Source organism: Stegostoma tigrinum, chromosome 5 (genome assembly GCF_030684315.1).
Source record: "Stegostoma tigrinum isolate sSteTig4 chromosome 5, sSteTig4.hap1, whole genome shotgun sequence".
Taxonomy (NCBI): Eukaryota; Metazoa; Chordata; class Chondrichthyes; order Orectolobiformes; family Stegostomatidae; genus Stegostoma; species Stegostoma tigrinum.
Genome location: NC_081358.1, coordinates 91,957,676 through 91,982,711, shown reverse-complemented (window position 1 = coordinate 91,982,711; position 25,036 = coordinate 91,957,676). Strand labels below are relative to the sequence as shown.

Genomic DNA, 25,036 nt, shown 5'->3' with positions numbered 1-25,036 from the left:
AGTTAGACCATCAATAATCTGTAACTCAACTCTACTTCCTCACCTTCGTTCCATATCTCTTGATATCTTTAACTAAGTAAAATCTACTTAGGTCCTACACTTGACTCCTATATTACCTCCCCCTAATTTTAAAATAGACACAATTGTTCCGGGATAATAAAATGTGAGGCTGGATGAACACAGCAGGCCAAGCTTTTGTGCTCCTGAGATGCTGCTTGGCCTGCTGTGTTCATCCAGCCTCACATTTTATTATCTTGGAATTCTCCGGCATCTGCAGTTCCCATTATCTCTGATACAATTGTTCTGGATTCCCCGTCACAGGAAATAACTTTCTGCATTTAACCTGATAAATCTTTTTATTATTTTGAGACTCAGTTCAGCACCCCCTCAATCTTATAAACTGAAGGAAATATAGGCCACGTTTATGCAATATTTACTCATGATTTAAACCATAAAACCTTGCTTTCATTCCTGGACCACTGCTCCTGCATCAACCTCTACCCTCACCAAAATCAATAAATAAAAAGAAAAGCACTGCAGATGCTGGAAATCTGAAACAAAATCAGAAAGAACAGGAGGTCTGGCAGCATCTGTGGACAGAACCTTCGCAACCTGAATATCTGACTCAAAACGTTAACTCTCTTCACAGGTGCTGACAGACCTGCTGAGTTGCTCCAGCATTTCATGTTTTCATTACCATAAATATTCAGTGGCTTGCTGTTAAAACTGAAGCCTGTGCCCCCGATGGGCTCTAATCAATGCTCAACAACTGAACTACAGCAAACTTTGTTTTAACAAGTACTTTATGAACCGACACTCTTGATGGGCCGTCAAAAACACCCTTGAAATACTGGAAGTTTACTGTATTTTCTAATCTCGGCGGCGTGTGGGTGGTCAGCTGAGGGTGCAAGTGAGAAGGCTCAGTTAGTAAGTTTTAATTAAAGCAACATTGCTTTATTATTTAGGTGATTTATGCCGTAAATAAATGATAGCAGTGATGTGCATACCCATTGCATTACATTTCTATTGCTTAGTGTGTGTTTCTACTTTGATTATGTGGACCTTTTGATAAACCACAGGTGCCAGTAAATAAAAAGTTTGCTGTATTACATCCATGCCTTTGAGATAAAGGCCAATTTTTTTTCTTGATTACTTTTCATACCATTGTGATTAGCTTTTAGCTATTTGTGCGTTTGAATACAAATTTGTATGCTTCCTCACGGCTCCTACATTTTAAAAGATTCAGACTTTTTGTTCATTCAGATGTAAAATGGATGACTTTAAACTTGACCACATTAAATTCCATGTTTTATTTTTCTCTCCATTTAGAGTCTCCAAAGAACTAGATTAGATTAGATTAGATTCCCTACAGTGTGGAAACAGGCCCTTCGGCCCAACGAGTCCACACCGCCCCTTGAAGCAACCCACCCAGACCCATCCCCCTATAACCCACACACCCCTGAACACTATGGGCAATTTAGCATGGCCGATCCACCTAGCCTGCACATCTTTGGACTGTGGGAGGAAACCGGAGCACCCGGAGGAAACCCACGCAGACACAGGGAGAACGTGCAAACTCCACACAGACAGTCACCCAAGGCTGGAATTGAACCTGGGTCCCTGGCGCTGTGAGGTTGCAGTGCTAGCCACTGAGCCACCGTGCTGCCCCAAACGAAAGAATGGCCTAAACATGCTGCTGAGATGATGCATTAATTTACATGAACAATTTGATGTTATGGTAGAGTTACATGTAGCATGTTTAACCCCTCACTGAGGAATTCTGATTGCATCGCAAAGCCTGATAGTTTTGGAGTTAAATCCTGGGAAGAGCTATGGGTAGTGTATAGACTCTGCATGCATGTTTTGAACAAAACATTTTGGTTGCTACCTCCAGTGTAATGTATTCACTGGTGTCCTTGGATGCTAGGCTGAAGAGTGAACAGTTAGGATGTCGGGTACGAAGCATCAGCTGCACTTGTGTTCTGCGCGTGCTAAGTGCTCCTTTCTGCTGGTACTGAATCAGACTGTCCTTTTCAAAGGACCATTCAGGCAAAGCTATGGGAAAAACAAAAGATGAAGAGCTATTCAAAACATAAGTAATTACAACACAAAATATAAATCTCTATCAGTTGAATAACACTCATTATCTTTTCATGTTTGTTTTAAGTTATAAAAGCTCTGACAGCATGTGAAGAGGGTAACCAGTCGATTGCATAGTTGTGCTACATTTCGTTACCTCAGTGTTTAACTACATTGTAAAAGAAATGCACTGTTAGCTGAGATTTGTTTTTCTGAGAAAATGTGCCGATAGAATTAAAATCAAGTATTCTTCACTATTTCAGAGAAAATTCAAGTTTTGTGTAGTGGCAACAATCTAGATCTGTGGGGACTTTCCTCATAAGAAATAACCATTACTATCAATATTAAGTGGCCCTTGAAACATGGATAAAAAACATCATCATAAAATAGTCACCAAAAAATGTAAGTTTTGGAGATGGAGAAAATAGTTAAATATACTTAGTCATTGCTGTTTATTACAATTATACAATTCTTCCAAAAGGTTTTCTCGTGCTTGTTTTGAAACTCTGTATTTACAAAGCCAAAATAATCTTTCTATTAAGAACTTCCATCTTATTGAGGAACATTCATGTCAATCCACAGCCAACAGTCTGTCATGAAAACTCTGCTCAAAATCTCCACCCCCTCAGCTGAGACAATCCACAACAATCAACAACTTTCTAAACAGAAAGTAAATTCATATTACCTCTCAGATTCAATGGATCCTTTGGAATATTCCAAGTTGCAGTTTTGGATATGCACCATTTATAAAAATTAATCAGTTCTTCCTTGGGCCATACTAAGTATGTACCAATTGAAATTTGTCTGTTGGTTTTTCAGACATTTTTTTACCTACTAACAAATAGGTGGCAGCAAATTATCCAGGATGAATCCAGGTCTGTGCAGAGTTAATCAATCTCTGAGCAGTACTAGAGTAAAGATAATTGGCCTCAATTGGAGTATGAAGAGCAAAATCAGCCAGTGATGTATTGGTAAATGCGTATACCCAGGATTACATTGCATATACAACAGAGACTCATCCAGTTGGCACAACCAGTCCACACCCATGTTTATGTTCCACTTGGCCTTCTTTTTCCTATTATTTCCCACCTAAATCCACATCATAACTATCCATTCCATTTTTCCAGATTTGCTTGTCTAGATTCCACATGAATGCATTCATAATATTTGTTTAACCATGCTGTGATAGTGAGCTCCACATTCATACCATGCTTTGGGTAGAGATGCTTCTTCTGAATTCCCCATTAAACTCTGGAATTTTCCATTAAATTTTTTGCTGGCCATTTTATATTAAGGTCTCTAGATATGCTCTTCCCAACAAGAGGAAACATTCTCTCTGTAGATGTGGATGCGAACACAAAAAGGTATTGACTGTGAACATTTCCATGCTCTAAGAACCTGCCAACAACACTTGTCTGAACTGACACTAGATGAGTGGCTTTGAGTGAGCTAACTGAGGGTTGCAGGTTCTTGATGACAACATCCCACTCAATGCCATGGAAAGATCAGCAAAGGGGAGAAACCCAGACAAAGCAAACACATTTTGACATTTACTCTTCCTCTGGTTTACATCAACTTAGATGATGGTCATAAAACTGGGTATCATAGTCACTGCAGTGATAATGGGAACTGCAGATGCTGGAGAATCCAATATAATAAAGTGTGAGGCTGGATGAACACAGCAGGCCCAGCAGCATCTCAGGAGCACAAAAGCTGACGTTTCGGGCCTAGACCCTTCATCAGGTAGGTGATGAAGGGTCTAGGCCCGAAACGTCAGCTTTTGTGCTCCTGAGATGCTGCTGGGCCTGCTGTGTTCATCCAGCCTCACATTTCACTATCATAGTCGCTGCACTCAATTTGCAGTGCTTCCAAGTTTCCTCTCACAAAAATTGATGACAGCATTTTCAAGTTTGAAATTAAAGGAGATACAAAGATGACTTACCTCCAGAGTTCCTTCCCTCTACATGGGAAAGCAGCTGGCCTCCTCTTGCCACTTATTTAACAATAATTTAATCAGTTTAAGAATACAAAGAGGTAAGGAAATCAAATTGGGGCAGCATGGTAGCTCAGTGGTTAGCACTTCAGCCTCACAGGGCTAGGTATCCAGGTTCAATTCCTCCCTCAGGCAACTGTCTATGTGACATTTGAACATTCTCCCTGTGTCTGTGTGGGTTTCCTCTGGGTCCTCTGGTTTCCTCCCACAGTAATGCAGGCTAGATGGATTGGTCATCTTAAATTGCCAGTAGCATTCAGGGATGTGTAGATTAGGTGGGTTATAGGGAGATGGGATGGAATGCTCTGTGGGTTGGTGTGGACTTGTTGGGCCAAAGGGCCTGTTTCCACACTGTAGGGATTCTAGGATCAATCCACTTTATCATCATAGCAAGACCATTTTGGTTTTTTTCAGGTCAAAGCTTCTCCTTACTTATTAGAAAATTGAATGTTCTTTAAACTCTTCAACATCAATTCCAACAATGATTTCAGGCACTCCATGCATTCACCTAAGCCTGCACAATTGTATCGTTACTAAATACAGATCACTGAAATATGGTACATGATGTACAACCTGTCATTTGCACCTGAGTAACACAGGGGACTAGGAACACCAGGTTTCCAGGGTTGTTATGGGAGATAGGGGATCATTTAAAAATGAAAGGGCACTGCTAAAGATGTGAAAATATATTTCAATTCTTACAACATTGCAGGTGATGTGGTTGATATTGCAGAAACAGATATCGGAAGAGTTAATAACTACATCTGCACCCACAAACCTCTGTCCACCATTATCACTCCCCATTGTGTCACCCCCCAAGTCTCACTAAAAACAGAACCAAATTAATGCTAATTATATTGACCCCAGCCAAGATCGGGAGTGAGGGGTCCAGAACAAGGGAACGATACATTGTGCCCAAGCTGCACTAGAATTGCAGTTAACAGGAAATTTTGCCCCATTCTTCATATCTCAATAACATATTTGTCCTCATTACTATTTCTTCCACAAATGATTCTGATATCAAGTCTAAGAGATAGCAAGAACTTCAGATACAGGAGTCAGAGTCAATGCACTGTGGAGCTGAATGAACAGGATTGGATGAAGGGTGTAAACCTGAAATGTTGACTTTCCTGCTTCTCTGACACTGCCTGACTTGTGTGTGCCTCCAGCTCCACACTATTAACTCTGATATAAAATCTGCTATTCATGTTTCTCCACATGATGGCAGTGTTGGCAAGAAGCAGTATAAAATTGGTGGTTACTCGGCATTCCTGCTCCTGATATTGTAATCTTTCTCAATATGATCCTTCAAATAGAGATGGAAGTTACATTTGGTCTCAATTTTCATTTGCTGTTCTGGCCAATAAAATGACAGGCAAGAACTGGACCATATCAGGCAGTCTAATGCCATATCCTTGTCACAACATCAATTTCCTCCCCTTTTCACTCTTGGGGTCTTTGACTCTCTTTTTCCTGTTTGTGGTAAACGTGTGAAGAGACAGGTCCTTGCAAGTTGCAGCGTTTCTCTGCAAACTGGCATTGTCTACACAAACAGTATGGAGTGTGAGAAAAAGAGATGGCAGTAAAAGTTGCTGGGCTAGCGGTAACACCTCATCTTCACCATGGACTTACCTCCACTTATCTCGACTCCATTTGCTGCCCCCTGGTCCAGGAACTTTACACGTACGTCTGTGACATCACCCACGTCCTCCACCTCCTCCAAAACCTCCGTTCCCTGGTCCCCAACACCTCATTTTTACCATGGATGTCCAGTGCCTATACACTTGCATTCCGCATGCAGATGGCCTAAATGCCCTCCACTTCCTCCTGTCCTGCAGGTCCGACCAGTCCCCCTCCACCGACACCCTCATCCGAACTCGTCCTCACCCTTAACAACTTCTCCTTCAATTCCTCTCACTTCCTACAGACAAAGTGGGTGGCCATGAGTACCCACATGGGCCCAAACTATGCCTGACTCTTTGTAGGATAAGTGGAACAATCCCTCTTCCATAGCTGCACTAGCCCTATCCCCCACCTATTCCTCTGCTACATCAATGACTGTATCGATGTGGCCTTGTGGTCCCACGAGGAGCTTGAACAGTTCATCCACTTCACTAACACCTTCCACCACAACCTTAAGTTCACCTGGACTATCTCTGATACCTCTCGCTCCTTCCTGGACCTCTCTGTCTCCATCTCTGACAACAACCTAGAAACGAATATCTATGTCAAGCCCACCGACTCCCACAGCTACCCAGAATACACCTCCTCCCACCCACCTTCCTGCAAGAATGCCATCCCCTATTCCCAATTCCTTCAACTTTGCTGCATCTGCTCCCGAGATGAAGCATTCCACTCCTGGACATCCCAGTTATCCTCGTTTTTCAAGGACCACAACTTCCCCTTGGTTAAACATGCCCTCAACCGTGTCTCCCGCATTTCCCGCAACTCATCCCTCACACCCCTCCCCGCAATAATAACCAAAACAGAATCCCCCTCATTCTCACATTCTACCCCACCAACCTCCAGATACAACACATCATCCTCCGACACTTCCACCATCTGCAATCTGACCTCAGCACCAAAGACAGTTTTCCCTCCCCACCCTTATCTGCTTTCTGGAGGGACCACTCTCTCTAGGACTCCCTTGACCACTCCAAACTCCCGTCCAGCCCCACCACACCCAGCACTTTTCCCTGCAACCGCAGGAGGTGCTACACCTGACCCTACACCTCCTCCCTCACCCCTATCCCAGGCCCTAAGAAAACTTTCCACATTAAGCAGATGTTCACCTGCACATCTGCTAATGTGTATACTAAATCCACTGTACCCGGTGTGGCTTCCTCTACATCAGGGAAACCAAGTGGAGGCTTGGGGACCACTTTGTGGAAAACCTCCGCTCAGTTCGCAATAAACAACTGCACCTCCCAGTTGCGAACCATTTCAACTCCCCCTCCCATTCTTTAGACGACATGTCCATCCTGGGCCTCCTGCAGTGCCGCAATGATGCCACCTGAAGGTTGCAGGAACAGCAACTCATATTCCGCTTGGGAACCCTGCAGCCCAATGGTATCGATGTGGACCTCACCAGCTTCAAAATCTCCCCGCCCCCAACCAATCCCAAAACCAGCCCAGCTTGTCCCCGCCTCCCTGACCTGTCCGTCTTCCCTTGACTGACCAACCCTCATCCTAACTCACCACCTACACTCACCTTTCTTGGCTCCATCCCCACCTCCCTGACCTGTCCATCTTTTCTCCCACCTATCCCCTCCTCCCATTTCAACCCCCACCCCCACCTCCCATCTACTAGCCTCATCCCTGCCTCCTTGACCTGTCCACCCCCTCTCCACCTATCTGCTCCTTTATCCATCTTCCATCTGCCTTCCCCTCTCTCTCTCTATTTATCTCAGAGCCCCCTTCCCCTCTCCCATCTCTGAAGAAGGGTCCAGACCGGAAACGTCAGCTTTCCTGCTTGTCTGGTGCTGCTTGGCCTGCTGTGTTCATCCAGCTCTACACCTTGTTAACTCTGGGCTGGTGGTAAGTTGGTCTCCAAGTTAGCACACAAAAAGGAAGGATCAAAAAAACAAAAAAAACAAATGAAAATGAAGAGAAAGGCTTGCATTTATAGAGCACCATTAATCACTACAGACATTTAAAAGCAGTTTAACAGCTAATGCGAGTACTCTAGAAGTGCAGTTACTATTGTAATTTATGAAATGCAACATCTAATCTGAGTACCAAAAACTCCCACAAACAGCAAATTATCTTTTATTTTATGAAGCTGGATTTGAGGGACAAATATTGGCCAGAAGGCTGGGATAATTCCTCTAGAGGGGACAAACCACTAAGTTTTTTTAAGCATTGATATCAGTTACTGCCTCATTAGTCTAGGAGAATGACTTTTGCTTTGAGGCTTATGTGAAGAGCAGCAAATGGCGCAGTGGTTCTTGACCATGGGTTTGCTGTTTGTCTCACTTCCCTTGCTCTGTTAGAACTAGACATGAATAGATACAAAATGAATTTGGAATTCGGGTTTGGGATTATTCCAAACTTTCACATCCAACCCAACACAAACCTAGACAACACGGCGCGAAGCTGGATGAACACAGCAGGCCAAGCAGCATCAGAGGAGCAGGAAAGTTTGACGTTTCAGGTCGAGACCCTTCTCCGCCGATGCTGCTTGGCTTGCTGTGTTCATCCAGCTTCACACGGTGTTATCTCAGATTCTCCAGCATCGGCAGTTCCTACTATCTCTCCAACACAAACCTGCCTGCTTTTGGATGTTCTAATTATCCACAGTGAGTCAAAGCTCCGACACCTTGTGCAGCACAACAGTAAGGAAAGCATCAATCAACTTATTATGCAACAAGAGCTTCTTGAATTTGTGATTTGCCCAGTCAAGCAAATGTCAGGAATTTTCCTGCAGGCAGTGAGTGAAAATCAGGATAATGAGCTGAAATCCCAGAGCGCATAGGTAAAGACTTAGGAACGGGTCATGCAAAAGAGGATGCATGGCACATGAAGGTTTAAAGAATGGCTATGGATAGAAATGATAGATAACACAGAGACCCACACAAAGATTAAACTGCTATAGCAAAACACATAAACTAACATGGACATGAACATAAAGAATGTTGGCATTCTGATGTGGCAGCAGTACTACGGTTTGAGCTGGTGCGGTCCTAAAGGACGTAGCTGCTAGACTGCGTCTGTGGCAGGTGGTGAGAGAACTAACATGAGGCAAAAACACACTTGACCTCATCCTTACCAATCTGCCAACTGCGGGTGCATCTGTCCATTTCAGGATCAGTAAGCGCAACCACTGCACAGTCCTTGTGGAGACGAAGTCCTGCCTTCATATTGAGAGTAACCTCCATGTTGTGTGACACTATCGCCGTGCTAAATGGGACGGATTTCAAACAAATCTAGCAACTCAAGACCAAGCATCCATGAGGCGGTATGGACCATCAACAGCAGCAGAATTGTACTCCAGCACAGCCTGTAACCTCATGGGCCAGCATACCCTCCCAGTCAACCATTACCATCAAACCAGGGGATCAAACATGGTTCAATAGAGAATGTAGGTGGGCATGCTAGGAGCAGCACCTGAAGTTGAGGTGTCGACCTGGTGAAGCCAGCAAACAGGACTATTCGCATGCCAAACAACATAAGCAGCAAGTAACAGACAAACTTAAGCAATCCCACAACAAACAGATCAGATCTAAGCTCTGCAGTTCCACTACATCCAGTCATGAATGGTGGTGGACAATTAAATAACTCACTGGAGGAGGAGGGCCCACAAATATCCTCACCCTCATTGATCGAAGAGCCTAGTACATCAGTGCAAAGGTAAGGCTTAAGCTTTCAGCCAGAAGTGCAGAGTGGATGATCCATCTTGGCCTCCTCCAATGGTCTCCTGCACGCCAGATACCAGTCTCCAGCCGATTTAATTCATTCTGCATGATATCAAGAAATGGTTGGAGGCACTGGTTACTGTAAAAGCTACAGGGGCTGACAACATTCTGGCAATAATACTGAAGACTTGTGCTCTAGAACATGCCGCTCCCCTAGCCAAGATCTTCCAGTACAGTTGCAACACTGGTATCCACCTGACAATGTGGAAAATTGCCCAAGTATGTCCTGTACACAAAAAGCAGGACAAATCCAACCCGGCCAACTACCACCTGAACAGCCTTCTCTCGATCATCAGTAAAGTGATGGAAGGTGTCATGAACAGTGCTATCAAGCAGCACCTGCTCAGCAATAACCTGCTCAGTGACTCCCAGTTTGGGTTCTGCCAGGGCCACTCAGCTCCTGACCTCATTACAGCCTTGGTTCAAACATGGACAAAAGGGGTGAATACCAGAAGTAGGTGAGAGTGATAACCTTTAACATCAAGACTGCTTTCATCTGAGTATAGCATTAAGGAACACTGGCAAATCTGGAATCAATGGATATTGTGGGCAAACCCTCCAGTGGTTGGACTCATACCTGACACATAGGAAGATGGTTGTGGTTGTTGGAGGTCAATCATCTCAGCTCCAGGACATCTCTGCAGGAGTTCCTCGTGGTGGTGTCCTGGGCTCAACCACCTTCAGCTGCTTCATCAACGGCATTCCCTCCATCATAACGGCATGGTGACTCAGTGTTTAGCACTGCTGCCTCACAGCACCAGGGACCTGGGCTCGATTCCACCCTCGGGTGACTGTCTTTGTGGAGTTTACATATTCTTCCCGTGTCCTGGTGGGTTTCCTCCGGGTGCTCCGGTTTCCTCCCACAGTCCAAAGATGTGCTGGGTAGGTGGATTGGCCATGCTAAATTGCCCATAGTGCCCAGGAATGTTTAGGTTAGGTGTGTTAGACTGGGGAAATGCAGGGTAAGGGAATGGGTCTGGATGGGATGCACTTTGGAGGGGCGGTGTGGATCTGTTGGGCCAAATAGCCTGTTTCCACAATGTAGGAGTTCTCTGATTCTATGGCTGATTCATAAGGTAAGAAGTGGTGATGTTTGCCAAAGATTGCACAATGTTCAGCACCATTCCCAACTTCTCAGACACATATCCAAATACAACAAGATATGAACAATATCTAGGCTTTGGCTGACAAGTGGCAAGTAACGTTTGCACCACACAAATGCCAGGCAATGACCATCTCCAATAAGAGACAATCTAAACACCAGCCCTTGATATTCAATAGTGTTACCATCACTGAATTAATCACTGTCAACATGCTGGGGGTTATCATTTACCAGAAACTCAATTAGACTCACCACATAAAGACAGTGGCCACAACAGCAGGTCAGAAGCTAGGAATACTACAGCAAGTATCTCACCTCCTGACTCCCCAAAGCCTGTCAGCCATCTACAAAGCACAAGTCAGGAGAGTTATGGAATACTTCCTATTTGCCTGGATGGATGCAGCCCCAACAGCACTCAAGAAGCTTGACACCATCCAGGACAAAGCAGCCAGGTTGATTGGCACTACATCCACACTACTGCCTCCACCGTTGATGCTCAGTAGCAGCAGTGTGTACTATCTACAAGATGCACTGCATAAAGTAACCAAAAATCCTCAGACAGCACCTTCCAAACCCACGACCATTTCTATCTAGAAGGACAAGGACTGCAGATACCTGGGAACACCACCACCTTCAAAATCCTTTCCAAGTCACTCACCATCCTGACCTGGAAATATAATCAGTGTTCCTTCACTGTTGGTGGAATTCCCTCCCTAATAGCATTGTGGGTGAACCCACAGCAGATGGGCTGCAGCACTTCAAGAATGCAGCTAGGGGCAGGCATTAAATGCTGGCTGAGCCAGCGAAGCCCACATCTCACAAAAATGAATAAATGAAACAAAAAAACTCAATACTACTAAAAATACATGGTACTGTTTGGTTTTGCGTCAAATGTCTCTGATGCTCAGCCATTGCACAGTTATAAAGCTTTGTTCATAACACTTTAATATACAGTGCATAGGAAAAGCAGCGTGATTGCAAAAATGGGGTTGAGAAAATTATCAGCAATGACTGAATGGTGGACCAGACTTGATGGGCCGAATAGCCTAATTTCGGCTCCTATATCTCATGGTCTTTAAAGCATTTTACTTATTCTCTGTCATTCCAAAAGTCTATCTACACCCAAGTGGATCAGCCATCATCTATCTGAATTACAGAGAAGGCTCAAGGGGCTGAAGGGTCAACTCATGCTCCTTTTTCTTGTCGTCTTATGGAAAACTAGGCAATAAGTTTCAGAAGAAATTATTGAAATGAAGGAAACAGGTAAAAGGAAAAATATTTCATGAACAAGGGAGTGGCAATTAATCATGATGTTCCAAGAACTGTTGTTACCTTTGTCGCACTTATATCCGGTGTAGCCTGGTTTGCAGTCACAACTGAAAGAACCCCATTCTCCTAAACACTTGCCATGTATGCCACAAGAGAATGTCCCAGCGCTGTGGCAAACTCCATCAGTCACTGCACAGCCTGGGGCACTGTTTCGGAATTCTGCAGGATTGGCCAGGTCATACACCTAACATTGGAGAGAAATGAGCAGTTTAGGAGATAAACATAAAATTCGCAAATTATTGTAGCAACGTATAAATAAGAAATTTTTCATGTTTCTGTTTAGGATGTAAACTAAATCATGTAAACTTAAATAAATAACATAACATTCATAAATAATTAATGGTCAGAAGTGGACATTTCATGCAAGACATTTAGAATTTCTAGAATATTAACAAATACGTTATGTATTCTTTTGTATAATTTATATTTTCCCTCCTATCCCTCTTGCTTCCATTCGGCCTAAGGCCAGGGATGTGACCTACTGCCAGGCCTGTGCCAATGCTATCCCGGGATTGACCATGAGGAAGTGATTTAGATCAGCAACTTCTCATCAAAAACAAAATACTTTTAAATACAGAGCATTATTTTTTGTGTGGCCACCTGCAGGTTATTTTGGCTACATGCTCAAACCTTCCTGCAGCTTAACTATATTGCAAGACTGATGTCCATATCCCACGAATGAATAAAAAAGAATCACCTCTGTCATTTTTGCCATATGTAGGGGCGAGGAACATTTGGGTGGAGCGTGTATTTGAGCAATTTTGTGGAATAGGAATTAGCTAGTAGTAAACAGTGAGGTTTAGTGTCAGTTACAAAACAGCATTTAATTTTCTCAGAGATAATAGGAACTGCAGATGCTGGAGAATCCGAGATAACAAAGTGTGGAGCTGGTTGAACGCAGCAGGCCAAGCAGCATCTTAGGAGCAGGAAAGCTGACGTTTCGAGTCTGATGAAGAGTCAAGGCCCGAAAAGTCAGCTTTCCTGCTCCTAAGATGCTGCTTGGCCTGCTGTGTTCATCCAGCTCCACACCTTGTTATCCAGCATTTCATTTACTGTTTGGGACCTTGCAGCCTTCAGGACGCGATATCGAGTTCAATATTATTAGAGCAAAAGCAAAGCTCCTGGAGAAGCCCAGCTGGTCTGGCAGCATCTGTGAAGGAAAAAACAGAGTTAATGTTTCGAGGCTGGTGACCCTTCCTCAGAACTGGAGGAAGTTCCAGGAAGAAGGGTCACCGGGCCCAAAACATTAACTCTGTTTTTTCCTTCACAGATGCTGCCAGACCTGCTAAGCTTCACCAGCAATTTTGTTTTTGCTCCTGATTTACAGCATCTGCAGTTCGTTCGGTCTTTATTCAATATTCTTAAAACCTGAACACCTTCCTGACATGTCCTTTATCCAGCTCCACTGCCCAGGCACTGTCATGTCACGGAAATAGCAAGAACTGTAGATGCTGGAGTCAGAGATAACACAGTGTGGAGCTGAAGGGACACAACGGGTCAGGCAACATCAGAGGAGTAGGAAAATTAACATTTCAGGTTGGGAATCTTCTTCAGAAAAAGGTTTTTCTGAAGACTCTTCTGAAGAAAGATCCCGATCCAAAACATAAACTTTCCTGCTCCTCTGATACTGCCTGGTCTGCTGTGTTCCTCCAGCTCCACACAGTATTATCACTGTCATGACATGGGCTGCTTTCAGCACAGCCAACCTATTTTCACCTACTCATGGTCCCCATTATCAACTTTTATTTCTCCCTGGCTTACTATCCATCCCCTTGTGTGGTTAAATGCCTTTCTCTCTCTGGGCTCTGTATTTTGTTCCTCCTACCCTCACTAGACCCCCACCCCGTATCTTCAGTATATATATCTGCTTTCCCTAGCTACTCCTAAAAAGGTGACTGAGCCCAAAATGTTAACTCTGCTTTCTCTCCACAGGTGCTGCTAAACATGCTGACTTTCTCCAACAATTTTAGTTTTTGTAAATGAAGTGCAAGCATTTTTTGAGTCCGAAGTGAAAGTCACAATCCACAGCAATTTTTTAAAATATCTGTTCAAAGAGCGTGAATGGCAATGGCTAGGCCAACATTTATTGCCCATCCCTAAGACCAGGCTTTTGAGAAAATGGTACAAGCTGTCTTCTTGAACCGCTGCCTTCCACTTTGTGTAGGTACACCTGCAAGGTGAGGGAGAAGTTCCAGGATTTTGATCTGGCAATTGTGAAGGAACAGAATACAATTCTGAATCAAGGTGGTGGGTGGCCTGGGGAAGACCTTGGCGTAGTGGTGTTCCTGTGTATTTGCTGCCCTTAGCATTATACGTGGTGGAGTTTGTAGGAGGTACTGTTGAATTATGCACTGCAATGTGTTTGTAATCCTGTGTTGTAGCTTCACCTCACTTTAGGTAAGTCTGATGAGGCTCCTGATATGCACTCCTGAACTCCTCAATGAATTAGGCTGACATCCCAGCTGGATGATAATGATAAAGTATGGGATACACCAGACCATGAAGTTACAAATTTTTGAATATCATTCTACTGTTGCTAATGACCCATAAAACCTAGAATGCTCTGTTACAAGCTGCTAGATCTGGTCAAAATTGGCTCATTCAGCCACACAGAATGATGGAGGGTATTCTCACAGTGATTTTGGGACTTTGTATCCACAATGACTGTCTGGTGGAAACTCCTATTGATATCGTCATGGGCAGAATCATCTGCATCTGAAGGCAGGAGTTGGGGGTATGGTGGGGAAAGGAGGAACAAAATATGTGGAGACAGAGCCCAGAGAGAGAGTGTAAGACATTTAGACAAACAGACTGCAGTGGGTGAGATTGGTAAGATTGATTTGAGTTTTTCTCTTTTGTTGGCTTTCTTGCCAGCTGGCACATACAGGTATGTTAATGCAAATTGGCTGTCACAGATTGACGAATAGTGGATGCTGTTGGGATAATGTGAACTTTCTGCTGTACAGGTATAGCGATTTTCTACAGCAATTTCCCCATAACGCGATTTTCTATGACAGTTTTCTATAGCACGAGGTCACACAAGAATGTAACTATCGCATTGTAGGAAATGTACCTGTATCTAATATAGGAACATAGGAAGATAGCATCAGAAGTAGGCCATTCAGACTGGTGAGCCTACTCCACCATTCAATTAGAACGTTGCCTGTACTCTCTCCAAGCGTCTCAATATCATTAGTCTCCAGAAATCTAGCAATTTCTGTCCTGAACATGCTCAATAATTGAAAGTAAACTCCCATAGCACTGTGGGATCGTGAATTCCAAACATTCATCACCCTTTGAATAAAGAAATCCCTCCTCCCACCACTCTTCGATGCCTAACCCTTCTCCGAAAATTATGACCCCTTGTATTAGAATCAACATCTTATGTATGCCCATTCTGTAATGCCCTATAAGAATTTTCGAAGTTTCATTGAGGTCACCCCTCATACATCAAAACTTCAGGGAATACAGGCTCGGTGCCCTTAATCTCACCTCATAAAACAATTCTAACATCTCAGTCATTAATCTGATGGACCTCCGTTACACATTATATACAAGTACCCATCCTTAGATAAGAGAATCAAAACTGTAAACAATACTCCAATTCTGGTCTCAAAGCTCTACACAGTTGCAGAATGATTTCCTTACACCTGCACTCAAATCCCTTTGCAATAAATGTCAATGTATAATTTTCTTTCATAATAGCTGGTTATATCTGCTAACTTGAATGAGGACCCCCATGCTCCCTTTGGACTCCAGCACTTTCTAACCTCTCACTGTTTAAGAAATATTCTGCTTTTTTTAACCAATGGTATTAACTTTACATTTATTCACATTATATTTCACTGCCGTGTTCTAGCACATTCACTTTGCCTATCCAAATCCTCAGAAAGCCTCTCTGCAACCTCTTCACAATTTTGGTTACCACCCAGTTTGTTATTAAACTTGGCAAATTTGGAAATATGTCAATTAGTCCCTACATCCAAATTATGTAAATACTTTGTGAACATATGTAGCCATGGTACTTATTCTTCTGCTGTCCTGCTCATAACAACCTGCCATCCTGAGAATGATCTGTTTATTCCTCCACTGCTTTCTGTCTGTGAACTAATCACAATTCACACTAGTATATGTCCCCTAATCCCATGGACTTCAATTTTATTTACTAACCTTCTGCGCATGGCCTCATCAAAAGGCTTCTGAAAATATAATTACAGAAAATCCGTTGGTTCTCCTTTGTCAGTAATGTAAGTAATATCCTCAAAAAGTTTCAATGAGATTGTCAAATATGACTTCTCTCCATCATAAATCCATGTTAACTCTTCATACCTTTGCCATTCTTTTCTAAATGTGCAGTTATCACATCTTTCATAATAGATTCTAAAATATTTCTCTTATTGACATCAAACTAACAAGTTGTCATTCTCAATTTGACCTCTTTTTCAATTTATAAGTATTGGAATTATGTTTATTACTTTCTAATCTAGTAATTATGTCCTTTGGAGCTCATCTGGTCACTAGTGTTCCATCAAACCACTCTTAGTGATGTACATTGAAGTCGCCTATCCAGAGAACACTCTGAGCCCTTGCCACCCTCAGTACTTCTTCCAAAGGATTTTGAATATAGAGAAGTAGTGATTCAGCCAATGGGGTTACAGTTAGTGGTGATCAGCAGGATGTTTGATTTAATGATTTCATGGTGTCTTTTGCAGTCAATATGGAGAACAGATAAGGCAATTCCCTCCCAACCATACTACCTCATTAGGTAGGTCTATTCCACTGGTGAGACAAGACAAATCAGAGATGGTGATGTCTGTAAAGTATCATTCTATTAAGTATGACTACCTCAAGTTGTTTTTTGCCTAACGAAAGCTTTCCTATTCTTTGGCACAAGCACCTTTATGTTAGTAGGGAGGACCTTGCATAGTCATTGGAGGTGGCTTTGTAATTGTCTTTTTTAGTGCCCAAGTTGATGCCTGATGGTCCATCTGGAGTTAGCCTTTAATTCTAGATTTGGCAGAACTCAAATTTCATTAACTGCTGCAATGAAATTTGAATCAATATCACCAGTGCCTTTCCAGATCCAAGCCAGTCAGTAAGGCAGAAAATAAGGTACATTTCTTTGTAGATAGAGTTTAACTACTCAGCCTGACAGACCCTTCCACACACCAATTCCATTTACTCCCCCTTTATATCTAATCAACTAACAATGAAGTAATCTATTCACCCCTTTATGTGATTAGCTAATGGCTTTATTAGCATCTCCTGGAGATCCTCCATAAGTCATGGAATAGCAACAACTGTTCACAGCAGACATTACATAGAGTCGTAGAGTCATACAGCATGGAAACAAACCCTTCAGTTCAACTTATCCATGCTTACCAAGTCTCCCAAACTAAATTAGCTCCACTAGCCTGTGTGTGGCCCATATTATTCTAAACTGCTCCTATTTATGTACTTTTCCAAACGTCTTTTAAATGTTGTAACTGTACCTGTATCTATCGCTTCCTCAGGCAATTCATTCCACATATGAACCACCCTCTGTGTAAAAATATTTCTCCATGGGTCCTTTTTAAGTCTTTTTCCTCTCACCTTAAAAATATGCCTTATAGTTTTAAAGTCCCTCAACCTAGGGAAAAGTCATATGCTATTCAGCTAATTTATGCCTCTCGTGGTTTTATAAACCTCTAAAAGATCACCCCTCAACATCCTACACTCTTGTGAAAAGAATCTCAATCTATCCAGCCTCTCCTTATAAATTAAATCCTCCAATCCTGGCTACATTCTTGTAAATCTTTTCTGAATCCTCTTCTCTCCATTTTACTAATAACCTTCCTATTGCAGGGTGTACTGAACTTACCTTACTATCAACAATTAAACTTCTTATACACCCTATGAATCCAGGGAAACTGAGTTGGTCATTGCGGTTTGACAGTGACTCTTTGATTCCACCCAACTGAAGGGGTTGAAGAATGTTTAGAAATCTGTCAGAGAAGAAAAGGCTTTCAGCAAGTTTCTCAGCAAATCTGAACGACGTTACTAAAGTTGAAATGATAAAACAAACCAAGATATTTCTGGTGACTGCAGGATTGGTTTACAACAATAAAGTGCCATATTAGAATAAACCTTGTCCAGGCTACGCCTTACTTGACAATTTAAATATAAATTATTGTTTAAACATCGTCCTGAAGATGGCATACACATTCAACTATTTTCCTTGACGTTTGAGCAACCATATTAATGCTGTGAACGATTCTAAGTAAAAAATATTATTTGATTTTTAGGATGAGATCGTAAGGGTAACAGACACAAACATCTGCATTAAACAAACTGGGTGAGAATGGATTCTGCTGACGGTTTTGTGTTGAAAATTGCATGGCCATCTTGTTTACATATTACTCCCAGTTGACAAATACAATTTTTTGTACAACTTTAGAGTGATGCACTGCAAGAGGAATGAAAATTTATTGCTTACTGATTTAAATCATGAAGCAGCTTAAAATGGCAGCAGCCTTCTTTAAGGCACAGAAGCTAAGTGGTTTGTACTGTGCAGTTTTGTAACGCACCTTTCGACATTTCAGTGTACTAAATCTGGAAATCCAAGCATCAATGATTCTTTAACTAATAGTGTTCACAGAATAAAATTGGACGCAGCTTTTGCCAGTCATAGTTAGGACTGTTTTATGACTTTATCATGACTGTAGAAGATTGTGCAGATTGTGATGAAATGCATCCATAACTCCTTAAAAGCCACTGAGGGTAGACCACCTCATTCATTTCATTGTGATCAATGTACAAGATCATTATATCTTATTACTCATTGTAACGCTGTAACAATGGGTCGGTCCTATAACTCCTTCACTCTCCTTTACCCTCCTATTTTCTGTTACAACGTCCTTTCTTCAATTGGAAACATTTATAATTCTCCAGTTCTGCCTCAAACGGAAGGAGTGTGCCCAATTCCTCCAGCAAGACTGTCGAAACATTACCGAGATATGCTGGAATGTTATGAGGGAGGAAAGGACTTAAATTAGGTTCAGAGACTAGAGAAGTTTGTGCTACTTTCCTCAGGCCGGAGAAGGCAATTGGGATAGCTTATCAATGTGACTGGCACAACAGCAGGGCAAATCTGCAATGAACAGCTGAGGTCCTCATCATCAAAGGCTCTTCAGCATCTAAAAGGTTCAAGTCATTGATCACTGGACTGAACATAGCTGTTACAACACTCCTTTATGATTAAATGACAAAATTATGTAGAAGTAATTTCACTTATACAAGATAGGATAAATAAAGGACAGTCATCATGGATTTGTTTAGGGAAGGTTGTGTCTGATGAGTTGATTTTTTTAAAGCAATTAAGAAGGAGAGGTAACGAGAGTAACACATATAAAGTAAACAACGTGGGATTTCAGAATGGCTTTGAACAAATTTGCTTATTTAAGATTGATCAGAAAATTAAAAGCCCACAGGATTCAATAGATAGGAGCAAGTGAATGCAAAGTCAATTCAGTGCCAGGAAGCAAGTAATTTAAGTTGATGGGTAATTTGTGATTGAGAAATTGTTTCCAGTGGGGTTCGGGATCAGATTCCATGCTTTATATGACACATTGCTAAATTTTATGTTTAAATGTAAGAGGTATGTCTAAGATGTTCACATTTGATACAAAGATTGGTTCGTTAGATGGTCACGAAGAATAAAGCTGTAGGCTGCAGGAAGGTACTAGTGGATAGATCGGGGCACAAATGGAGTTCAATTTGGAAAAGGGTTCAGGTATGTATTTGGGGAGGATAAACAAGAGAATACACAAAAATTTCAATGTACTGAATAACATGGAGGAACAAAGAGACTTTGCTCACAAATCTGTAAAAGGCACACAACAGAAGAATAGAGAGGTTATATTAAAACCGTGTAAAACACTGGTTAGACTGCAGCTACATCCAGTGTGTAGTTCTGGCGATCCCATTATGGGAAGGATGTGATCATACAAGAGGGTATTTGTTGGAGATTTACAAGGATGTTACCAAGCCTAGAAAATTAAAACAAAACGAAAGATCAGAAAGGTTCTGATTATTTCTGCAGAATCACAGAATTGCTATGGCACAGAAGGAGACCACTCAGCCCATCATGCCTGCTCCAATCCATTAAATGACAATCACTACCTAGTGCTGATCTCCTACTTTTTCCCCATTCACCACTTAGTTTTATTTACCCAATGCTCTTTCGAATGCTTCAGTTGAATCTGCCTCCACCACACTTACGGACAGTGCATTACATTTTCTTTGGAACAGTTCAGACTGAGAGAAGGTTTAATTTTATGAGGGGTCCAGACAGAGAAATTCTTTTCCATAAATAAAGCTATTCTGATAAGTTGTAACAATAGAATATGGGATAGTGTGGCTCTCAGATAAGTCATTGTTTGCTGCATCATGGGTAACAATGTTCGAACATAAAATGGTGGAAGTTAGTATCCCAGAATGTTCACTAATATAACAAAATAATTATTACATTATAAAATAGGTGATCACATTTCTACCTTGCTTCTCCAGGAGTTTCACCTGAAATTTCACAGACATTACGGTCCATTTCTGACAATCCTTTGCCAATGCCTTCCTTCTCATTCACAGCAGCACCAGCGCAATGGTCAAGGATCATTTTCACTCTCTACAACAGCATCACAATTTAAGGTTTATTTGAATAATGTATTATTATACAGCACATCCTTTTATGGGAATAATTTCATCCCTATTATGAATGTCTCTGGAATTACAAAGTTCATAAATCGAAAATGGCTGCGTCTGGTGGAAACGCCATCTCCAGGTGGTGCAAAGACCACACATGTACCCTGACACAACCCAGTGTTATGGGAAGAGACAGAAGGAAATGGTGTTTCTACAAATATGAATAATAGAGTTCAGGGCAAGTGTTAGGGGCCAGAGTGAAGTGGTAGGGGGTTAACAGGCACAACTGCAATCCTAGCCCCTGGGCACAGCATCCAGACTGCAGAAAGGGCCTCTCCCTCTGATGATCAGAAAGGCGGTGGTTGCTGAAGACTGCTCAGTGGCAGCTGGAAAGGGCCAGTGGCGCTGGTGGCTGGAGAGAGCAGATGTGTTGGCCATCTGCTTGAGCATGTGCTTGTGCGATGACACTACACAGGAACATGATGACATCAGCAGTGAAGGCACAGCCGCTTCCTGTCACCTGTCGCATCTAGCTGATATCATGGGCCATATATCGTGGCCATTTTGGTCTTAATCACTCTGATCCAAAATACCCAGGACCTCGAGACAGGTATCTAAATGTCAAGGAGCTAAATTCAGTGAAAGGAAGATTTATTTATTTTATTATGTTTCTTTTTAAACCACGCAATAATAGAAGTCAAGTGACACGTCTTTAAGGGCATAATGCTGACCACATTAATTTTAGACATTTATCCAATCATTAAGTTTACACTAAACAGATATATTCACAAGAAAGGTCTAAGGAGAAGCGTGACTTCTATACATCCTACACGAAAAATGAGAAATGTGTGGTAAAAATACAAGAACATGTGGAAATGTGATAACAGGCAAAAAGGCATACAGCAAAATAACCACAGCAAAATAAAAAACAAGTGAATCCAAAGAGTCATTCCAGAACTGAAGGGAAATCAGAGAGGTGATGAAAGGTCAAAACAAAAAGGTGAAGTTGTTAAACTGAAAGTATGTTCAAAACAGTAAAATTTAACTAATGTGAACAAGTAATTGATATTCTCTCAGGCTCAGCAGTGTAGCTAAAATTCCACAAATACATATTCGCTTAAGCAACACATGCTTATAAGTGGATAATATTTATGCAATCAGTTAATCTCCAGCAAGTTCTCTTTCTCAACATTCCTATACAATCACTACATACCTTTCCATCACTTATTACATCCAGCCTGTGCCAGTGCCGATCTGCAACAAAGATACCTGAAGGTAGCTGCAGATGGAGAGATCCTGACCCATGGCTAATGTTGAGTGAAGGAATTCCGTTCCTAAGCTCTGTAAAGAAAATGTGATGGATTGAAACTTAACTGATCATATATCTAAAAAATTCAGATTTGGAGGAGAAAATACCGATTGGTCAAGAGCTTTACTCATCAAATCAAAATGATAATAATCAATGAACTTAAAGTTTAAGACTGATCCAAAGGGTGAATATGAAAGAAAAATATGAAAGAGCTCTCCAAAATATTGAGATGTACTTTTAAATTGCACATTGCTATTTTTGTGATAACTTCACATTTTTTATTTATTTCAACTATACAACTGTGGAGAATTTGTGAAGTCTTCCATCCCTATTTCTTTAGCATTACTAATATGTCCTTTGGGCCATGGTGAATAATAGGATTTATACCCACTTATTTGCTGCTGAAAGGTTGACAAAGTTGGGGTCCAGTTTTGGCTAAGATGATACTCAAAATTTACAGACCAGCATGAAGCAATAAAACTTCGCTAACCACTACTGTCAGTATCGCGACCCATCAAGAGTCAGAACCTTAGGAGAAAGGATCACAGAGGGAACAAAAACAAATTTTAGAAATCTATCGAGCTAAAGTATATGTAAAAACTTTGCCTACTTGCATTGTCCTGTGCCTGGCATTCATACCTAACGCAATGAAGTCTTCAAGCTCTCCAGAATGCACTTGAGAGAGTGGTCCATCATAGAGAATAAGCCCATTGGCAGTTTCAGTGAGGAACTCGAGTGAAATTAGGCTCTTGAAACAAGGTTTGATGGGAGGAAACCAGGCGTAACCATGACTTTTAAACGTGTACTTTGTCTGCTGACATTCTGGCCCATCAAACATTGGAATACATTCACACCTAGCATACAAAACAAGGGGAGATTAATAATTTCACAGCTCAAGCAGAAGACTAAATGACATACTGTTGCATTTATATAGTGTGGGAGTTTAGAAGTCAGGCAAGTTTAGAAACTGCAAGCTCCCATAGAAATTCACATGCACAGTAACACAAGGCATAGGTAATTCCTGAACATGATATCAATTTGCACCTATCTACTGGGAAGAAAAAAGTCTACATTCTATTCCTCCGTCAATGCCACATAATTGGTTTCTGGCTTGTAAACCCATTGGAAGTGATACTTAGATAACAAGGTGTAGACTGGATGAACACAGCAGGCCAAGCAGCATCAGAGGAGCTAGAAAGCTGACTTTTCAGGCCTACACCCTTCTTCAGAAATGGGGAGGGGAAGGGGGTTCTGAAATAAATAGGGAGAGAGGGGGAGGTGGATAGAAGATGGATAAAGGACAAGATAGGTGGAGAGGAGACAGACAGGTCAAAGAGGCAGGGATGGAGCCAGTAAAGGTGAGTGTAGATGGGGAGTAAGGGAGGGGATAGGTCAGTTCACGGAGGTCAGACTGGTCAACGGGGCAGTATGAGGCTATTAGGTAGGAGATGGGGGAGGGGATATGTGGGAGGAAGGACAGGTTAGGGAGGCGGGGACAAACTGGGCTGGTTTTGGGATGTGGTGGGGGGAGGGGAGATTTTGAAGCTTGTGAAGTCCACATTGATACCGTTGGGCTGCGGGGTTCCAAAGTGAAATATGAGGTGCTGATCCTGCAACCTTCGGGTGACATGTTGTGGCACCGCAGGAGGCCCAGGATGGACATGTCTTCTGAGGAATGGGAGGGGGAGTTGAACTGGCTCGTGACTGGGAGGTGCAGTTGTTTAGTGCGAACTGAGTGTAGGTGTTCCACAAAGTGGTCCCCAAGACTCTGTTTGGTTTCCCCAATGTAGAGGAGGCCACAATGGGAACAGTGGATACAGTATATCACATTAGCAGATGTATAGGTGAACATCTGCTTGATGTGGAAAGTCTTCTTGGGGTGAGGGGGGAGGTGTAGGGGCAGGTGTAGCACTTCCTGCGGTTGCAGGGAAAAGTGCCAGGTGTGGTGGGGCTGGAGGGGAGTGTGGAGCGGACAAGGGAGTCACGGAGAGAGTGGTCCTTCCGGAAAGCAGATAAGGATGGGGAGGGAAAAATGTCTTTGGTGGTGGGGTCGGATTGCAGATAGTGGAAGTGTTGGAAGATGATGCGTTGGATCCGGAAGTTGGTGGGGTGGTATGTGAGGATGAGAGGGATTCTATTTTGGTTGTTATTGTGGGGAGGGGTGTGAGGGATGAGTTGCGGGAAATGCAGGAGACACTGTCAAGGGCATTCTCGACCACTGATGGAGGGATGTTGCGGTCCTTGAAAAACGAGGACATCTGAGATGCTCAAGAGTGGAATGTCTCATCCTGGGAGCAGATGCGGCAGAGGTGATGGAATTGGGAATAGGAGATGGCATTCTTGCAGGAAGGTGAGTGGGAGGAGGTGTATTCTATGTAGCTGTGGAAGACAGTGGGCTTGAAATGGATATCGGTTTCCAGGTGGTTACCAGAGATGGAAACAGAGAGGTCCAGGAAGGAGAGAGAGGCATCAGAGATGGTCCAGGTGAACTTAAGGTTGGGGTGGAAGGTGTTGGTGAAGTGGATGAACTGTTCAAGCTCCTCGTGGGAGCAGGAGGCGGCACCGATACAGTCATCAACATAACGGAGGAAGAGGTGGGGTTGGGGCCAGTGTAGGTGCGGAAGAGGGACTGTTCCACGTAACCTATAAAAAGGCAGGAATAGCTTGGGCCCATGTGGGTACCCATGGCCATCCCCTTTGTCTGTAGGAAGTGGGAGGAATTGAAAGAGAAGTTGTTAAGGGTGTGGATGAGATCAGCTAAGCAGACAAGGATGTCAGTGGAGGGAGACTAGTCGGGCTTGCGGGACAGGAAGAAGCAGAGGTCCTTTAGGCCAACTGCATGGGGAATTCAGGTGTATAAGGACTGGATGTCCATGGTAAAGATGAGGTTTTGGGGCCCAGGGAATTGGAAGTTTTGGAGGAGGTGGAGAGCATGGGTGGTATCAATGACAGAGGTAGGGAGTTCCTAGGCCAAGTGGGAGAAAATGGAGTTGAGATAGGTGGAGATAACTTCAGTGGGGCAGGAGCAGGCAGAGACAATGGGTCAATCAGGGCTGTCAGGTTTGTGGATTTTGGGAAGGAGATAGAAACGGGTGGTGCGGGGTTGGGGAACAATGATGTTGGAGGTTGTG

The 25,036-nt window shown here is 42.7% G+C and overlaps 1 protein-coding gene across 2 annotated transcripts in view; it reads right to left on the bottom strand.

Moving 5' to 3' along the window:
- Nucleotides 1–25,036, bottom strand: part of si:dkey-22o22.2 (neural-cadherin) — a 276,496-nt gene that overhangs the window by 23,259 nt on the left and 228,201 nt on the right. For both annotated transcript variants that reach the window (XM_048530230.2, XM_048530231.2), the window contains exons 23-28: nucleotides 22,545–22,759; nucleotides 21,810–21,937; nucleotides 20,452–20,579; nucleotides 17,778–17,901; nucleotides 11,921–12,101; nucleotides 1,889–2,055 (exon numbers count right to left, since the gene is read on the bottom strand). In XM_048530230.2, the coding sequence (XP_048386187.2) occupies nucleotides 1,889–2,055; nucleotides 11,921–12,101; nucleotides 17,778–17,901; nucleotides 20,452–20,579; nucleotides 21,810–21,937; nucleotides 22,545–22,759 (943 nt within the window). The remainder of the gene's footprint in view (nucleotides 1–1,888; nucleotides 2,056–11,920; nucleotides 12,102–17,777; nucleotides 17,902–20,451; nucleotides 20,580–21,809; nucleotides 21,938–22,544; nucleotides 22,760–25,036) is intronic.